Source organism: Mirounga leonina, unplaced genomic scaffold (assembly GCF_011800145.1).
Source record: "Mirounga leonina isolate KUSES-001 unplaced genomic scaffold, KU_Mleo_1.0 Mir_204, whole genome shotgun sequence".
Classification (NCBI taxonomy): domain Eukaryota; kingdom Metazoa; phylum Chordata; class Mammalia; order Carnivora; family Phocidae; genus Mirounga; species Mirounga leonina.
Window position 1 is genome coordinate 3,891,268 of NW_023270513.1, and position 15,531 is coordinate 3,906,798.

Below are 15,531 nucleotides of genomic sequence, written 5' to 3' on the forward strand. Positions count from 1 at the left end.
GCCATCCTAATATTTAAAGTAATGTAAGGGCAGTTGGAATCAGATTTTTAAAAGGGACCATGACCTCAAAAAGATTATGAGCCATTTTACTAAGGCTGAGGGAACCATGGTGGCTGTCTTCTTTACTTCTGTATTCTTAGAACCTACCATTGTGCCTGGCTCTAAGAGGCACTCCATAACTATCTGTAGAAAGAATTTACCCAGTGCAGTGCAGGGACTGAAAGATAGTACATCCTGTGGCCTGGCGTGGCCTTTAGAAAAGTGTAGCTATAGAGATTAGGCCGGAAAGAGCCAGTCACATCGCTGCCACTGTTTGGAACTGAAAAAAAGTATATTTCTGATACATTTTATATTCACAATGAAACAAGATTCCCTGGTGGGAATTTTCCCAAAGACGCGGTCTGAAAACCCAACAAAAGGGTTACAAGTGTACCTGTGTATAATTTGCAAATGGTTTATGTCTACCTCCATTCTCTGTCATCTATTCCCTAGTGATTTTCAAGGCAAAAATTTATTACTGCCCTAAAGGTTACTGCATAATTTATAAAAGTAGTAAAAATTTATCTTCTCTTTTTTAACAACAACAAAAAAAGAATAGGTAGTACCATGTCATGCTGTCAAGGCTGGGTGGTGCGGACAACTCATATCTTTATTATTGCCATAGAAAGTGTTTGATCAATCATGGTTAGGTTCCGCTATAAAATTTAAAATGTGAGGTGCACTCGCCTATATTAGCCAGTATCCCTGAAGTTCCTTGGACACCAACCCCTATGTCACCAACACGAGGACTAGCCTGCTCAAAAGGCACTTTGTGGGCTTTCAATTACATAGAGGCCTTCCAAATAGAAAGCTCTGTTACTGAGGACTCAGAGCAAGGGCAGTTGTCCCTGCTTCTTGTAAACACAGTTAAGGTCCAGTAGCAGAGACGTACTTCTCGAGAGTAGAGGAGGCTGGGGTGACAGAGAGCTGTGAACATCCATTCCTAAAGCCACAGGCAGAAGTTTTGCTTTGTAAGCTGATCCTTGATAGAGTAGTAATTTATAAATGGAAAGAGATATGGGATTCATCATTCAGCAAGCATTTATTGAGAGCCTGCTATGTGCAAGATCCCAGATAAGCATCACAGCTTAATAAGGAGAACTTTCAAATCTATCAGGTCTTTTCTCATCATTGCCTTAAAATATCATGCCCTATATTTAAAAATGGCAATGTAATCAGGAGAAAAAAATCCAAACTCAACATCAGTACAACTTATATTTGTCCTCTCAAGTGACGGCAAAAAGAACTTTCCAACACACTTAAATGAGCTTTTGCACATGCTGTTCCCTCTGCTTGGAATTCTCTTTCCTTCTCTCCTGTCTGCCCGCCGAAATCTTACCCACCCTTTAAGATATGGCTCAAATATCATCTCCTCTGTGAGCCTTCCTGATGCTCTCCTGAGAGAATTAATTGTTCTTTTCCCTACACTCAAAAAGCTCTTCACAGGGAACCTCTCCTCTCACACCCATTGTAATTTTTTTTCTTTCTCACACTTTACTCTGAGCTCCGTAAGTCGGGAAACACCTCTGATTCATCTTGGTATTCCCAGTACCATGGCCATATGCAGCAGTAGTCAGTAAATTATCGGTGAAATTCCCTGACCACTTCGAAAAATAGATCTAGTAACACATTACAGAGAATGTTATAGAAACCTAACAAGACTTTGCACATAGTATGCGCTTAATGAAGGTTTGCTGACTTTGTAGTAAAAGTGGTGCTTCTCTTAGTTAGGTAAAGGCTATAGAGAGCAGTTCTTGCTAGCCCCTTCATGGCACCAAACAGCAAGCACTAGCCCTACCCAGACAGACATCCTTGTGATGTTCCAGGCACTGAATGGTCCACGTGCCCCAAACCGTCACCCCCCACCCCCGGTTTGCCAGAGGGCATAAAATGCCCCATTATTAGTTACTTCTTGGGGTTAAGGCATTTGTTACAGAAGTTCCCCGTTGGATTGTTTTCAGACAGGAAAAATATATCAAAAGGCCCCTGAAAAGACTGCACCTTTCAGAGGACCTGTAGATCTTTCATGTCCCTCTCCTTCCAACCACAATCTCTAGTCCAGAGAGAATTCAGAACACATGAAAAGGTCCTAAAAAGAAGTCAAGACTGAGCACAATTTAAATTGTATCTTATAATCACAGGAGACAAACCCTGTCAGCTTAGAGTTACAAATTTTGGTGTTTGCAAAGTCTTTGTGAGGCACAAATTTAAAGAAGGTAAAAAGATGGGTAACCATGAACACTCATTTTGTATCACATCACCAAAACAAATATAAACTTTGGCTTCTAACCATAGCCATTTGCAAAATCCTACTATGTTTCTCCGGTTGTGGGAGAGTAAAACGCTTTTTCTGTTCTGACAAGGGACGTGTAGAAGAAAACTCACTTTGTACCTTGAAAGTTCTACATTCACGGGAAATAGACTTTCAGTATGTAAAGACCAAATGCTTTTTTTTTTTTTGGCCAACACGGGTACAGAATGGTCAATTGCTCTCTTGTTAGCTGGAAACCAGTTAGGCAGACACCAGATTCCCTGAGCATGTTAGTGAAGAGTAATTGAGATGATCCTTCCCTGATTTTCGAAATCAGGATTTTTTTTTTTTTGACTCATCAATCACTTAGGGAATTCTTATTCAGTGTAAGTAGTTTAATGAATTGGGTAGAAGGACAAAGCTAAAATCTGTTGAATTTAGCGGGCACAAATAAGACTAGTCTGACTTTCCAATCATTGTTAGTGCTATTTGAACAGTAAAACAATCAAGAGTCCAGAGATAAGCAAAGTTCCTCAGCGCAACCGTCTTCTATCTCTGTCAGCTTGGGGAGGGATGGGTGAGAGAAGGACAATGCCAACAGAAGCAGAACTGTACAGGGAAGAAAGAAAAGGAGGGCCAGAACAGTGGGTAAAAAGTTAACTTACTTCACTTAGCCCACCATATTAAAGCCAGATGTGTCGAAAATGCTGGATGAGAAACACTGTTGTTACTGATAGTGTGAACAAAGCCCTTTGTACTTTCCTCCCAATAGAGTATCATGATGGGGTACAAGAAGTGTTATTTTATTTCATTTCACATGTAGCACATTCTCAACACGTTGAACCGTTTCTAATCTTATGTAATTAGATAGGTCTCGCTACATCCCTCAGTTGAAGGATTTTATGAGCTGCCTTGTTCTCTCTCCCTTTTGGGATAGCTTCTTTGGGGCTGGAAACTAACATTTGCTAACATTTCTTCCCTGCTGGCACCTGTCAGCTGGATGGGCTCTGGGAAAAGGAGGATGGGGAAGGAAGGAGTGCAAAGTTCCTCCCCGCTATGCCCTGGTGTTAGAGCCATCTTTGTCGCTATGGAGGGATGACTCTGTTCTGAAAAGTGCTATTAAGTACACGCTCAAAAAAAGCAATGGGCAGATGGGTGAATGGGAAGACGAAGTTCTTGTTTTTTTTTTTTTTTTTTTTTTTTAATTTAATTTATCACAAATTTCAGGTTCTTTCGTTTGTTAAAAGTAGAGCCTGGGTAAGGTGCTAGCCAGAGGTGGGTGTCCTTTGATACGGCCCAACCCAAGGATGCAGAGCGGATGGGGTTTGGCTCTTTGATCTCGCTGTCCAGTCACTTCGGGCAGAGCCCATCATTGTGTGCAGTGACTAGGGCGCAGCTGCCTTCTCCTGGCTACAGAGCAGAGTCATCAGATATTTGCCATCTGAACCAAAGGCTGTATAAACACCAGGGCTTCTACTCCAATGCAGAAGTCATAAGAGCATGTGGAAATTGAGAGTTTGTCCTTCAGAAAGGCTCTCCAGCTCTCCCTCCCCCTGCAAAGCTTTCTTAGGGTCATTTCTCGACCAGTTTGTGATGTCTTTGTGAGGTTGCGGACTGGCAAATGCTCTCCGTGTGCAGACTGGGAAATCCGAAATTAAGGCTGATCTCTACTTCTATTCTTTGGGGCTTGTGCATGACTGATGATATGCAGGGCCTACCCTCTCCCCACAACATTCCGTGGTTTTTGTCTAATAATGAGAAAAGACAACTGAAGGAGTGCAGTATACAACAAAAATGCGTGAATGACAGGGCCACCTGACCCCCCCCCCCCAGTACTTTACAGTTTATAAATTGCTTTCAGAGTGGTTCTTTCATGGATAGGCACTGAACACTCCTATTTCACCAAAGCAACTGGGCTGCAGAAATAAGAGCCAGGGTGCTGGCACAGTGATGGAGGAGGCCCTGGATTTCTCACGCCGGGGGTGGGGCACTGTGTGGGTAAGCGCTTTGCCTTCCAGGAATAGTACTGCTCTGAGACTCCTCTGTAGACTGACTGGAACGGAGATTAAGCCCAGGGTTCTCTTTGCATTCCATTTAGCAGTTTGCTCATGCTTCCACTGCAGATCAGGCTCAAGAATTCTTCTGCCAGCTGAGAATCTGAATGTTGCTTTGGCTGGAAGACAGTATCTTATTTATTCACATAAATCCCCTCCTCTTCTTGTCCCTGATTATTTTCACCCTAAAATGGGAAGCGGGGGGCGAATTATAGGAGCGCTTGGGGACTGGACTGCGGCCGCCCTTGGCAATCTTTGTTCATCTTTGAGATTCTCACCAGCATCGACTAAACAACAGTGACTCACCCAGAGTAACACACAGTCTCTCTTTCCTTTAGAAAAGCCGTTCCTCAAAAGCGCTGCTAAGAAAAACAAAACAAAACAAAACAAAACAAAGCAAAACTACAGCTCGAGGGAGAGAAAAAGCGCTAGGAGCAAAATATTGCTTTAAATAAGCCTGGAAGTTTTCGAAGGAGAGGGTGACCGTCTGCAAGTGAGGAAAAGATGGCTTGCACATTTTCCATTTCCCTTCCAGTTCCAAACTTGAGACTTAAACTTAAATCTTTTGGCCAAAGGAAGTTATGACAGAGGAAGTTAGGTGACCTGAGCCCCAGCTCACTGCTTGCAACTTCCCAGGAGCTCAGAGAGGTTTGCAGCCTGGCACTCCTGGCAAACAGTGGGAAGGAATACGAGTGAGAAGCAGCAAGCCCAAATGCCACCCCTGGGCTCGTTCTAGCCAGTTGTATAGACAGCTGTCTCTTTAATTTAACCCTTGGTCCATTCCAGATGACAAAGCTCATTTGGCTTATGCAAGTCTCTTTCGGTAGAGATAGTGGCTGTTTTAAAGCAGAAAAAGATGTAGAGGTAAGGGAGGTTATGTGGGAGGTTATGTGGGGAAAACTTGACAGAGACATTTTTTCCCCCCTCCAAAGAGGCACATGAGGGAGGACGCCTGAGGGAGGCTTCCGTAGAAAGAGATAAAACCCTCTGTAATCAAAGGTAGTCTGCAGGAGGGAGGACGGGCTACACAGGCTTGGGGACAGTTTGCTTCTACTTCTATTTATATTCTCAAGGCTAATTGTGCAAATGGGAGCTTCTTACTGCAGAATGGCCAACTGTAGATGCACGTTGGCTCGTGTTTTCCACCCTAGAAGAGAGCCAATGCAGCAATACTTTCGACAACTCTGATCAATAGAGAGGAGCTTAATTATTCACCAACCTGGAGACTAGGAGTGGAGATATGCAAACCATTTTCCCCTCAAGTGGACTTACAATCTCAATCTTTGAGTGTTTAGACGGGCTGCGACTTTAAAGCACATTCTAGTTAAGCCCTGAAGGGGACTGGGGAGGAATGTGAGCCTGAAACAGGGAAGTGAATCGCCCAGGGTCACATGAGCTGCTGAGGATGCCATTAGAAAGCAATGGTCTCTCTTTCCCTAGCCCGGGGTTTTCTGTCCACCCTCCCACCAGCCCACCTTCAGAGACCCCCAAATGTACCCACTGTGGCAAAGTCTGTGTTTTTCTCCTGGCTATTTTCCAGTGCTATCTCATGACAATGTTGGCAGGCTCGGTGGCTAAGCACACCCTCGATCATAAGAGAAGGAGTGCTTATTCCTATATTCCTGACCTAACGGAGGAAAAGCCAGACTGCCCTTTGCAGCCTGCCTTTGGCTCCATGGCCCGCATCAAGTTCCTTGTTCAGCCGGGAGCCTGCTTCTCCCTCTGCCACTCCCCCTGCTTGTGCTCTCTCTCTCTCTGACAAATAAATAAATAAAATCTTAAAATAAAAAAAAAAAGACTCTACCATCTTGTATACAAATTATTTAAAAAAAAAGTCACTCCCTTGCATTTCTTTGTAGTCTTCCTACCTATACAAGTAGCCCTAAACAATACACTCTTTAATTCTGCTTGGTTTTGAACTGTAAATATTGGTATTGTACTAAACTTTTCTGCAATTTGGCTTTTATTCAAAACTGTGTCTGAGAACCTTTCCCATTGTGATGTGCTGCCGTGGTTCATTCATTTTCACTGATGCCTAGTATTTCGTTGTGTACGCGTACAACAGAGACACACTGCTGCCGCCGAACATCTGTTGTTTCTAGTTATTTTTTTTGCTATGCTGAACAGGGTTGCTCGAAACTTCCTTTACAATACACTTGCCCAAGTTTCTCCAAGGCCTGTTTCTAGGAGTGGAATCAAGGAGCTGTAAAGTTTACTCATGTTCAAACTTGTTAACTAATGCCAAATTGTTTCCCAAAGTGGTTGCAAACATATACTCCTGCCAGAAGTGTGACTGTTCCACATTTTCACAAAGTGCTCCACATCCTCCCTAACGCTTAGAATTGTTTATGTTATTTTTTTTTCAATCTGGTGGGTTAAAATGGAATTTTGTTTTGGTTTTCTTCGGGTCATTCATTGTGGTTTTAATCTGCATGAAGTGAGCATCTTTTCTGAATGATTTCCTTTTCGGTGAAAGGCTTGCTCTTATCGTTTTGCCCACTTTTTCCCTGGATTTTCTTTTCTCTGTATCGGTACGTAAAGTTTGTATATTTCAAATATTAATATATTGCCAGTTATATGAGTGCTAAGTATGTTCTTCTACTTTGCAACTTGTCTTTTCACCTTATGATTTTTGGTAAACAGGCACTTCATTTTAGTGTAATTAAATTTATTACTCTTTCTCTTTAGGGTTGGTGCTTTTTACAAATTTTTTTTTTTTTAAGATTTTATTATTTATTTGACAGAGAGAGACACAGCGAGAGAGGGAACACAAGCAGGGGGTAGTGGGAGAGGGAGAAGCAGGCTTCCTACCGAACAGGGACTCCGACGTGGGGCCCAATCCCAGGACCCCGGGACCATGACCTGAGCCAAAGGCAGATGCTTAACGACTGAGCCCCCCAGGCACCCCGGTGCTTTTTACATTTCTTTATAGAAATTCTCCCCTATCCCAAGATCACAGAGAAATTTTTCTTTTTTTCCCAATGGCTTTATCATATTTTTTATATTCATTTTTATTGTGTTATGTTAGTCACCATACAATACATCATGAATCCATGATTCATTGTTTGCGTCTCACACCCAGTGCTCATTACAACAGGTGCCCGGTGATGGGTATTAAGGAGAAATTTTTCTATATCAGTATTTCTTTGTGAGTGGGGAGGTGACTGGCATACGGGGTGGGGGGTGCACACTTATGTGGGGCTGCCTTTCACATTGCAGGACACTTAGCATCCTTGGACCCTGGGGACCGAATACCTTTAGCATCATTCCCATCATCCTAACAATCCCAAACCCTCCTATACATTTTCAAATGTTCCCTCGGTGGAGGTACTGCCAGTTGAGAACCCCTGAAGTATATTTTCTTCTAAAAGTTTAAAGTATTTAATGCACTCAGAATTGATTTTTGTGTTTGATGTGAGGTGGGAATCTAATTTTATTATCTCTTTGTGGATAACCAATTTCCCCAACATCAGTTATTAAAGAGTTAATCCTTTCCCCCATTGATCTGCAATGCTACCTGTCAATACATCAAATTTCCAAATAGGTATAGGCCTATTTTTGAGTTTTCTGCTCTATTATCTTGGCCTATTTGTCAAACCTCTGTCCTAATATTGCACTCTTTTAAGTACTATAGCTGTGTTAGAAATCTTAGTATCGGGGCGCCTGGGAGGCTCAGTCATTAGGCGTCTGCCTTCAGCTCAGGTCATGATCCCAGGGTCCTGGGATCGAGCCCCGCATCGGGCTCCCTGCTCGGCAGGAGGCCTGCTTCTCCCTCTCCCGCTCCCCCTGCTTGTGTTCCTTCTCTCGCTGTGTCTCTCTCTCTCTGTCAAATAAAGAAATAAAAAAATCGTAAAAAAAAAAAAGAAATCTTAGTATCCAACAGAATAAGTTTTTCTACTGTGATACTCTTCAAGAATGTCTTGCCTTTGTCTTTGCACTCCTATGTAAATTTTAGAACTGGCTTGTCCAATTCCATGAAAAACCCTGTTGGGATTTTGACTGGAATAACATTGACTCTGGTTGATTCAGGGAGAAAGGATATCTTTACAATATTGAGTAGCCCTTACCTGTGAACAGAACACAGCTCTGCACTTCAATAGTTTTATAATTTCCTCCATAAAGGATCTCTGGCCCATCTTTTATTAGATTTTCTTCATAGATAACTTCTATTTTTATTGCTACAGTAGCTTTTGAAAATGGCATTTTTGGTTCTTGTTGTTGGTGTACAGAAATGAGACTTATCTTTCTACATTCTCTCTGAAATGTACTCCAATCAGACTTTTCCACTTAGCTTTATCAAAACTGCTCTTGGCAAGGTCACCGAGGGCTACACGGTTGCCAAACTCAACGGTCAAATCTCAATCCTCATCTCCCTTGGTTTGTCAGCAGCACATGACACAGTTGATCACTACCTCCTCCTTAAAACACTTTCTTTACTTTGCTTCCAGGACGGCACACACTTTTGATTTTCTTCTTACCTCACTGGTTATTCTCTCTCAGTCTTCTTTACTCATTCTTTCTCATTTCCCCAACATTTCAATTTTGGACTGTCCCGGGGGGCCAGGCCTTAAACCTCTTCTCTTTTCTAGCTATCCACACTCCCTTGGTGATCCCATCCATTCTCATGGTTCTAAATTCTATCTATATGTTAACACCCAATTTTGCAATGCTAGTTCAACTCACTATCTGGATTTACCATTTGTATATGCTTTGTGTGTATATGTATATATACATATATATATACACACATACATATATACTGTTTATATATATATACACACACACACACAAATGAGATATATATATATTCCTTTGACCTACTGCAATTCAACATGTCCAAACTGAACTCTAAGTTATTACCTGAAACTGTGCCTCCCACAGTCTTCTCTACCTCAGTTGCTCACTCCCATCATTCCAGTTGCTCAGAGCAAAATCTTTGAGTCCTTGCTTCCTTTCACACCACTCACGATATGGCAGCAAATCCTCCTCACTCTACCTTCAAAATATGTAGAGATTCATTTCATGTCTCATAATCTACACTGATACCACACTAGTTCAAGCCACCATTATCTTTTCAAAAAACAGTTGTATTGAGGGGCACCTGGGTGGCTCAGTTGGTTAAGCGTCTGCCTTCAGCTCAGGTCATGATCCCGGGGTCCTGGGATTGAGCCCCAGCATCTGGCTCGCTGCTCAGCGGGGAGCCTGTTTCTCCCTCTCCTCCCCTCTTGTGCTTTCTATCTCTCTCTCTCTCTCTCTCTTTCTCTCAGATAAATAAATAAATAAATAAATAAATAAACAAACAAATAAATAAATAAAATCTTTAAAAAAACCCAGCTTTATTGAGATATAATCTACACACTATACGATTCACCCATTCAGTGTACAAGTCAATGTCTTTTGGTATACATTCACAACGTTATGTGACCATTGCTACTAATTTTGTATTTTTGTTCCCCCTAAAAGAAGCTAGTACTCATCAGTAGCCACTCTTTATCCCCTCACCTCATGTTGTGCTAGGCAACCACCAATTTACTTTTTGTCTTTATAGATTTGTCTATTCTGAACATTTCACGTGGAATCATATAATATATGGTCTTTACTTCAGGTACCTCATTCCTCTTTATTGCCAAATATTGTTCCATTGTATGGGTATATCATGTCTTATTTATACATTGATCAGTTGATGGACATTCGGGCTATTTCCACTTTTTGGCTAATGTGAATAATGCTGCTATGAACATTTGCTTACAATTTTTTTGTGTGGACATATGTTTTCATTGGGTATATACCTAGGAATGGAATTGCTGAGTCATAAGGTAACTCCACGTTTAACCTTTTGAAGAACTACCAGCCTGTTTTCCAAAGCAGCTGCACATTCCCACAGGAGGTGTATGTGGCTTCCATTTCTCCACATCTTTGTTACCGCTCGTTATGATCTGTCATTTTTACTGTAGCCATCCTAGTGGGTATGAAGTGGTATCTTGTGGTTTGGATGTGCATTTCTATAAGGATTACTGTTGTTGAACATCTTTTCCTGTCCTTGTTGGTCATTTGTATATCTTTTTGTATCTACTTCTTATCCAGATCCTTTGCCTATTTTTAAATTGAATTATTTGTCTTTTATTATTGAGTTGTAGGGTTTTTTTTTAATATTCTAGATACAAGTCCTATGTCAGATATATGATTTGCAAATATTTTCTCCCATTCTAGGAGTTGTCTTCCCATTTACTTGAAGATATCATTTGTAGCAGAGAAAAATTTTAATTTTGATGAAGTCCAATTTATCTATTTTTTCTTTTTTTGCTTATGTTTTTGGTGTTGTATCTAAGAAATTATTGCCTAATACAAGGTCATGAAGGTTCACACCAATGTTTTCTTCTAAGAGTTTTATAGTTTTAGTTGTCTTACATTTAGATCTTTGATATATTTTGAGTTATTTTTTATATGTGATGTGAGGTAGAGGTCCAACTTCATTCTTTTGCATGTTGTCCCAACACCATTTCTGTGATTTCTGAAAAGACTATTTTTTTCCTGTACTGAGTTGTCTTGGCACTCTTGTAAAGTCAATTGACCATAGGGGCGCCTGGGTGGCTCAGTCGTTAAGCGTCTGCCTTCGGCTCAGGTCATGATCCCAGGGTCCTGGGATCGAGCCCCGCATCAGGCTCCCTGTTCCGCAGGAAGCCTGCTTCTCCCTCTCCCACTCCCCCTGCTTGTGTTCCTTCTCTCACTGTGTCTCTCTCTGTCAAATAAATAAATAAAATTTTTTTAAAAAAATCAATTGACCATAAATATGAAGGTTTATTCATGGGCTCTCAATTTTATTCCATTGATCAATATCCTCATGCCAGTACCACACTGTTTTGGTTACTTCAGCTTTGTTTTAAGTTTTGAAATATGAAATAATTATCTCATAAATTTGTTACGAGTGTTCTTTTCTATTTTCTGGAAGAGTTTGAAAGGATTGCTTTTGATTTTTCTTTAAACATTTGGTAGAATTCACCAGGGAAGCCATCTGGTCTTGCACCTTTTTTTGGTGGGAGGGTTTTGATCATTAATCCAATCTGTTTAATTGTTATAGATCTATGTAGAGTTTCTATTTCTTCTTGACACTTCAGTTTTGGTTGTTTGTGCCTTTCTAGGAATTTTCCCATTTAATGTAGGTTATGTGATTTGTTGGCATACAATTATTCATAGCATTCCTCTTATAATCCTTTTTTTTTCACACAGTTACAAACATTTTTTCTTGTGATGAGGACTTTCAAGATCTACTGTCTTAGGAACTTGCAAATATGTAATACGGTATTATTAACTATAGTCATCGTTCTTCAAATTACATCTCCATGACTTATTTATTTTATAATTGGAAATTTTTACATTTTGCCCACCCCCCTCCTCCTTTGGCAACCACCAATCTGTTCTCTGAGTTTTTTTTTTTAAAGATTCCATGCATAAGTGAGATCATATGGTATTTGTCTTCCTCTCTCTGACTTATTTCACTCAGCATAATGCTCTCAAGGTCTATCCATATTGTTGCAAATGGCAAGATTCCATCCTTTTTAATGGCTGAATAGTATTCCTGTGTGTGTGTGTGTGTACACACAACCTAAGTGTCCATTGATGGATGAATGGATAAATGTAAATTTACATTTACATTGCCATTTTGCTTTTGTTTTCTATATGTCACATGTCTTTTTGGTTTTTGTTATCTTCCTTTGTACTGGGTGAATATTTTCTTAACATTTTGATTCCTTTCATGATTTTTAAATTCTTTGTTTTTGAATTATTTTCTTAGTGGTTTCTCTAGGGCATATATATATCATATTAGAATCTATTTTAGATTTATACTGACTTAGTTCTAGTGAAATACAGACATTTTAAATAGCTTCATTGCCTCCCCCTCTTTTTAATATTATCATTATACATACATAGATATCTGTATATGTTACAAATCCAACAATACATTGCTGTAATTATTACTTTGTATAATTTTGTCCTTTAAAAAGGCTGAGAGAAGGAAAACAAATATATATTTTAAGTGTTTATTAATATTTTTATTTACTTTTCTGGTCCTTTTCATTTCTTCCTGTGGATTTGAATTACTATCTAGTGTCATTTTCTTATTCCAATCAACTTTGTTCCCGTCACTCTCCTTTATGCTGTTATCATCAAATATATTGTATTTCTGTATATTATAGTCCCAACACTTTTATGCAGTTGCTTTTTAAACCAGTCAAGAGAGGAAAGAGGAAGAAATAGGCAATTATATGGTCTTTTCTAATTACTCAATTACTTTCACCAGATTTCTTTGTTTTTCATATGGATTCACATTACTGTCTGACATCACTTGCTTTTAGCCTCAAGAAACTTTACTTAGTATTTCTTTTAAGAAAGGTATGCTAGCAGTGAATTCTCTCAGGGTTTTTTTTTTTTTTTTTAATTTGGGAATGTCTTTATTTCACTTTCATTATTGCTCAATATATAATTCTTGGTGCTTTTTGAAAAACTTTCAGTGGTTTGACTATACCATCCTACTGCCTTCTTGCCTCCATTGTTTCTTATAGGAAGTCAGTTATTAATCTTACTGGGGTTCCCTTGCATGATTAATGAGTCTTTTTTTCTATTCCTGCTTTTATGATTCTCTTTGTCTTTCAACATTTTACTGTGATGGCTCTGGGTATGATCTCTTTGGCTTTACTTAGAATTATTTGAGTTTCTTGGGCATATAGATTGATGTTTTTCATTAAATTTGAGAGGTTTTCAGCAATTATTTCTTTGAATATCTTTTTCTGTCTTTTTTGCACTCTCCTCTCTTTCTAATACTACCATTATGCATATGTTGATGCACTCAGTTATATCCCACATTTCTTTGAGGCTCTGTTCATCTTTCTTCATTTTTTTCTCTCTGTTCTTCAGATTGCATAATTTCTATCGATATATCTTCAAGTTCACTGATTCTTTCTTCTGCCGGCTCAAATCTACCGTAGACCTTCTTCTAGCAAATTTTCATTTTTTTTTTTTAAGATTTTATTTATTTGACAGAGAGAGATACAGCGAGAGGAGGAACACAAGCAGGGGGAGCAGGAGAGGGAGAGCAGGCTTCCCGCAGAGCAAGGAGCCCGATGCGGGGCTCGATCCCAGGACCCTGGGACCATGGCCTGAGCCGAAGGCAGACGCTTAACGACTGAGCCACCCAGGCGCCCAAATTTTCATTTGTTATTGTACAGTTCAACACCAGAATATCCCTTTCTTTTTTATAATTTCCATCTCTTTATTGATAATCTATATTTGTTGAAACATTGCCATCATACCTCCCTTTACTTCTTTAAGCATGGTTATGTTTAATGCTTTGAACATACTTATAAGAACTGCTTTGAAATCTTTGCTAAGTTTACTATCTGAGCCTCTTCAAAGACTGTTTTTAGTGCTTCTCTTTTTTTTCTCTGTGTATGGGTCACACTTTCCTGTTTTTTTTTTTTTTCTCATGTCTTGTAATTTTTTGCTGAAACCTGGACATTTGAGATAATATATGGTAGGGACTCTAGGATGCTGATTCCCCACCTCATCCCAGGAGTGGTGCTTAATTACTTGGTTATTTGTTTAATGACTTGAAAGAACTTTGTGAAATTTATCCTCCCTGAAGTGTGAAGCTTCTGATGTTTCTGCTCAGATTTTCTCCCTTGTTTTTTTTAAAAGATTTTATCTATTCATTTGTCAGAGAGAGAGAGAGAGAGAAAGCACAAGCAGGGGAGCAAGGGGAGCAGCAGGCAGAGGGAGAGGAGAAAGCAGGCTCCCCACTGAGCAGGGAGCCCAATGTGGGGCTCGATCCCAGGACGCTGGGACCATGACCTGAGCCGAAGGCAGATGCTTAACTGACTGAGCCATCCAGGTGCCCCTTTCTCCCTTGTTTTTATCTTTTAGCCTGACTACCCTGGGTTGGCACAAGCCACTTATTGTCAAGGTTGTGCTTAAGCCTCCAAAACTAGTTAGTTTTTTAACCTTAATCATTGGAGCTTTGTGATTTGGAGGCTGCTTTCACAGTTTAGGTTGTTTATATTTTTTGCCCCCTGTTCAACCAGGAACTAGCAGAGTAAAAACGAAAGTTCTTAAGGTAATCTACATGGCCTTACATTTCTGGCTCCCTGTTAAATCTCTGACCTCATCATCTACTACTCTTCCTCTCATTCACTCAAATCCAGACACACTGCTCTTCTTGCTCTTCATCCAACAAGTCAGGCACACTCCCAATACTACCCTTGTGTGGTTTTGGTATTAAGGTTAAATTGGTCTCACAGAATGAGCCTGGAAATGTTCTTTTTTTTTTGTACTCTTTGGAACAATTTTCATAATATTGGAATTAATTCTTTTTTGAATATTTGGCAAAACCATCTAGACTTAGTGGTTCTCCTGGGAATATTTTGATTACTGACTGAATTTATTTAATGGTTATGTAACTACTCATGTTTTCTATTTCTTTTTGAATCAGTTTTGGTAGTTACCTTTTTCTAGTTATTTGTTCATTTGGTCTACACTTTTAAAATTTTGACATGAAGTGGTTCAAAGTATTCTCTTACTAAAATTTTAATCCACTACATCTGTAGGAATGTCACCCTTTTCTAACAATGTTTAAGTGGACCTTATTTCTTTTTCTTTTTTCTTCATCAATATTTCCTCAGGTTTGTCAATTTATTTATCTTTTAAAATAACTAATTCCTGGTTTTGATGATCTTGTCTACATTGTTTTCTATCTTAATACGTTTTTCTTTCATGTCTTTCTTTGGATTTATTCATTGTTCATTATCTAACGTCTTTGGATTTCTTTGGATTTATTCTATTGTTCATTATCTAACTTCTTAAGTTGAAGTCTAAAAGCTCATTAATTTTCAGCCTTTCTTCTTTTTTAGTATATGCATTTCAGATATAAACATCCCTCTAACCACTATTTTAGGTGCAATGTAGAAGCTCATTTCTAAATACTTTCTAATTTCCGTTAAGATTTCTTCTTTGACCCAAAGGTTTTTATAAAAATGTGTTTTTAAATTTTCAAAAGTGTATTTTAGGGAAGAACTATATGTTTAAATTTATATTTATATTGCCTTATTTTGTGCCATGGGTTCCACTTTTACTGTGTTTTTTTCCCTCTTTTGAATTAACTGACTCTTTTTTTCCTCAGTCCCTCTTTTGTTAGTT

General features: G+C 39.4%; 1 protein-coding gene across 4 annotated transcripts in view; it reads right to left on the reverse strand.

The window, feature by feature from the left end:
• The window catches only part of HDAC8 (histone deacetylase 8), a 214,356-nt gene that overhangs the window by 63,911 nt on the left and 134,914 nt on the right, over positions 1-15,531 (reverse strand). The window contains exon 11 of one of the 4 annotated variants that reach the window (XM_035028752.1): positions 489-4,463. The exons of 2 other annotated variants lie outside the window; for them this stretch is intronic. In XM_035028752.1, coding sequence (XP_034884643.1) covers positions 4,356-4,463 — 108 coding nt within the window. In that variant the 3' untranslated portion in view covers positions 489-4,355. Of the gene's footprint in view, positions 1-488; positions 4,530-15,531 lie in introns of those variants that run through there. One more of the 4 variants, XM_035028753.1, reaches the window with a different exon arrangement.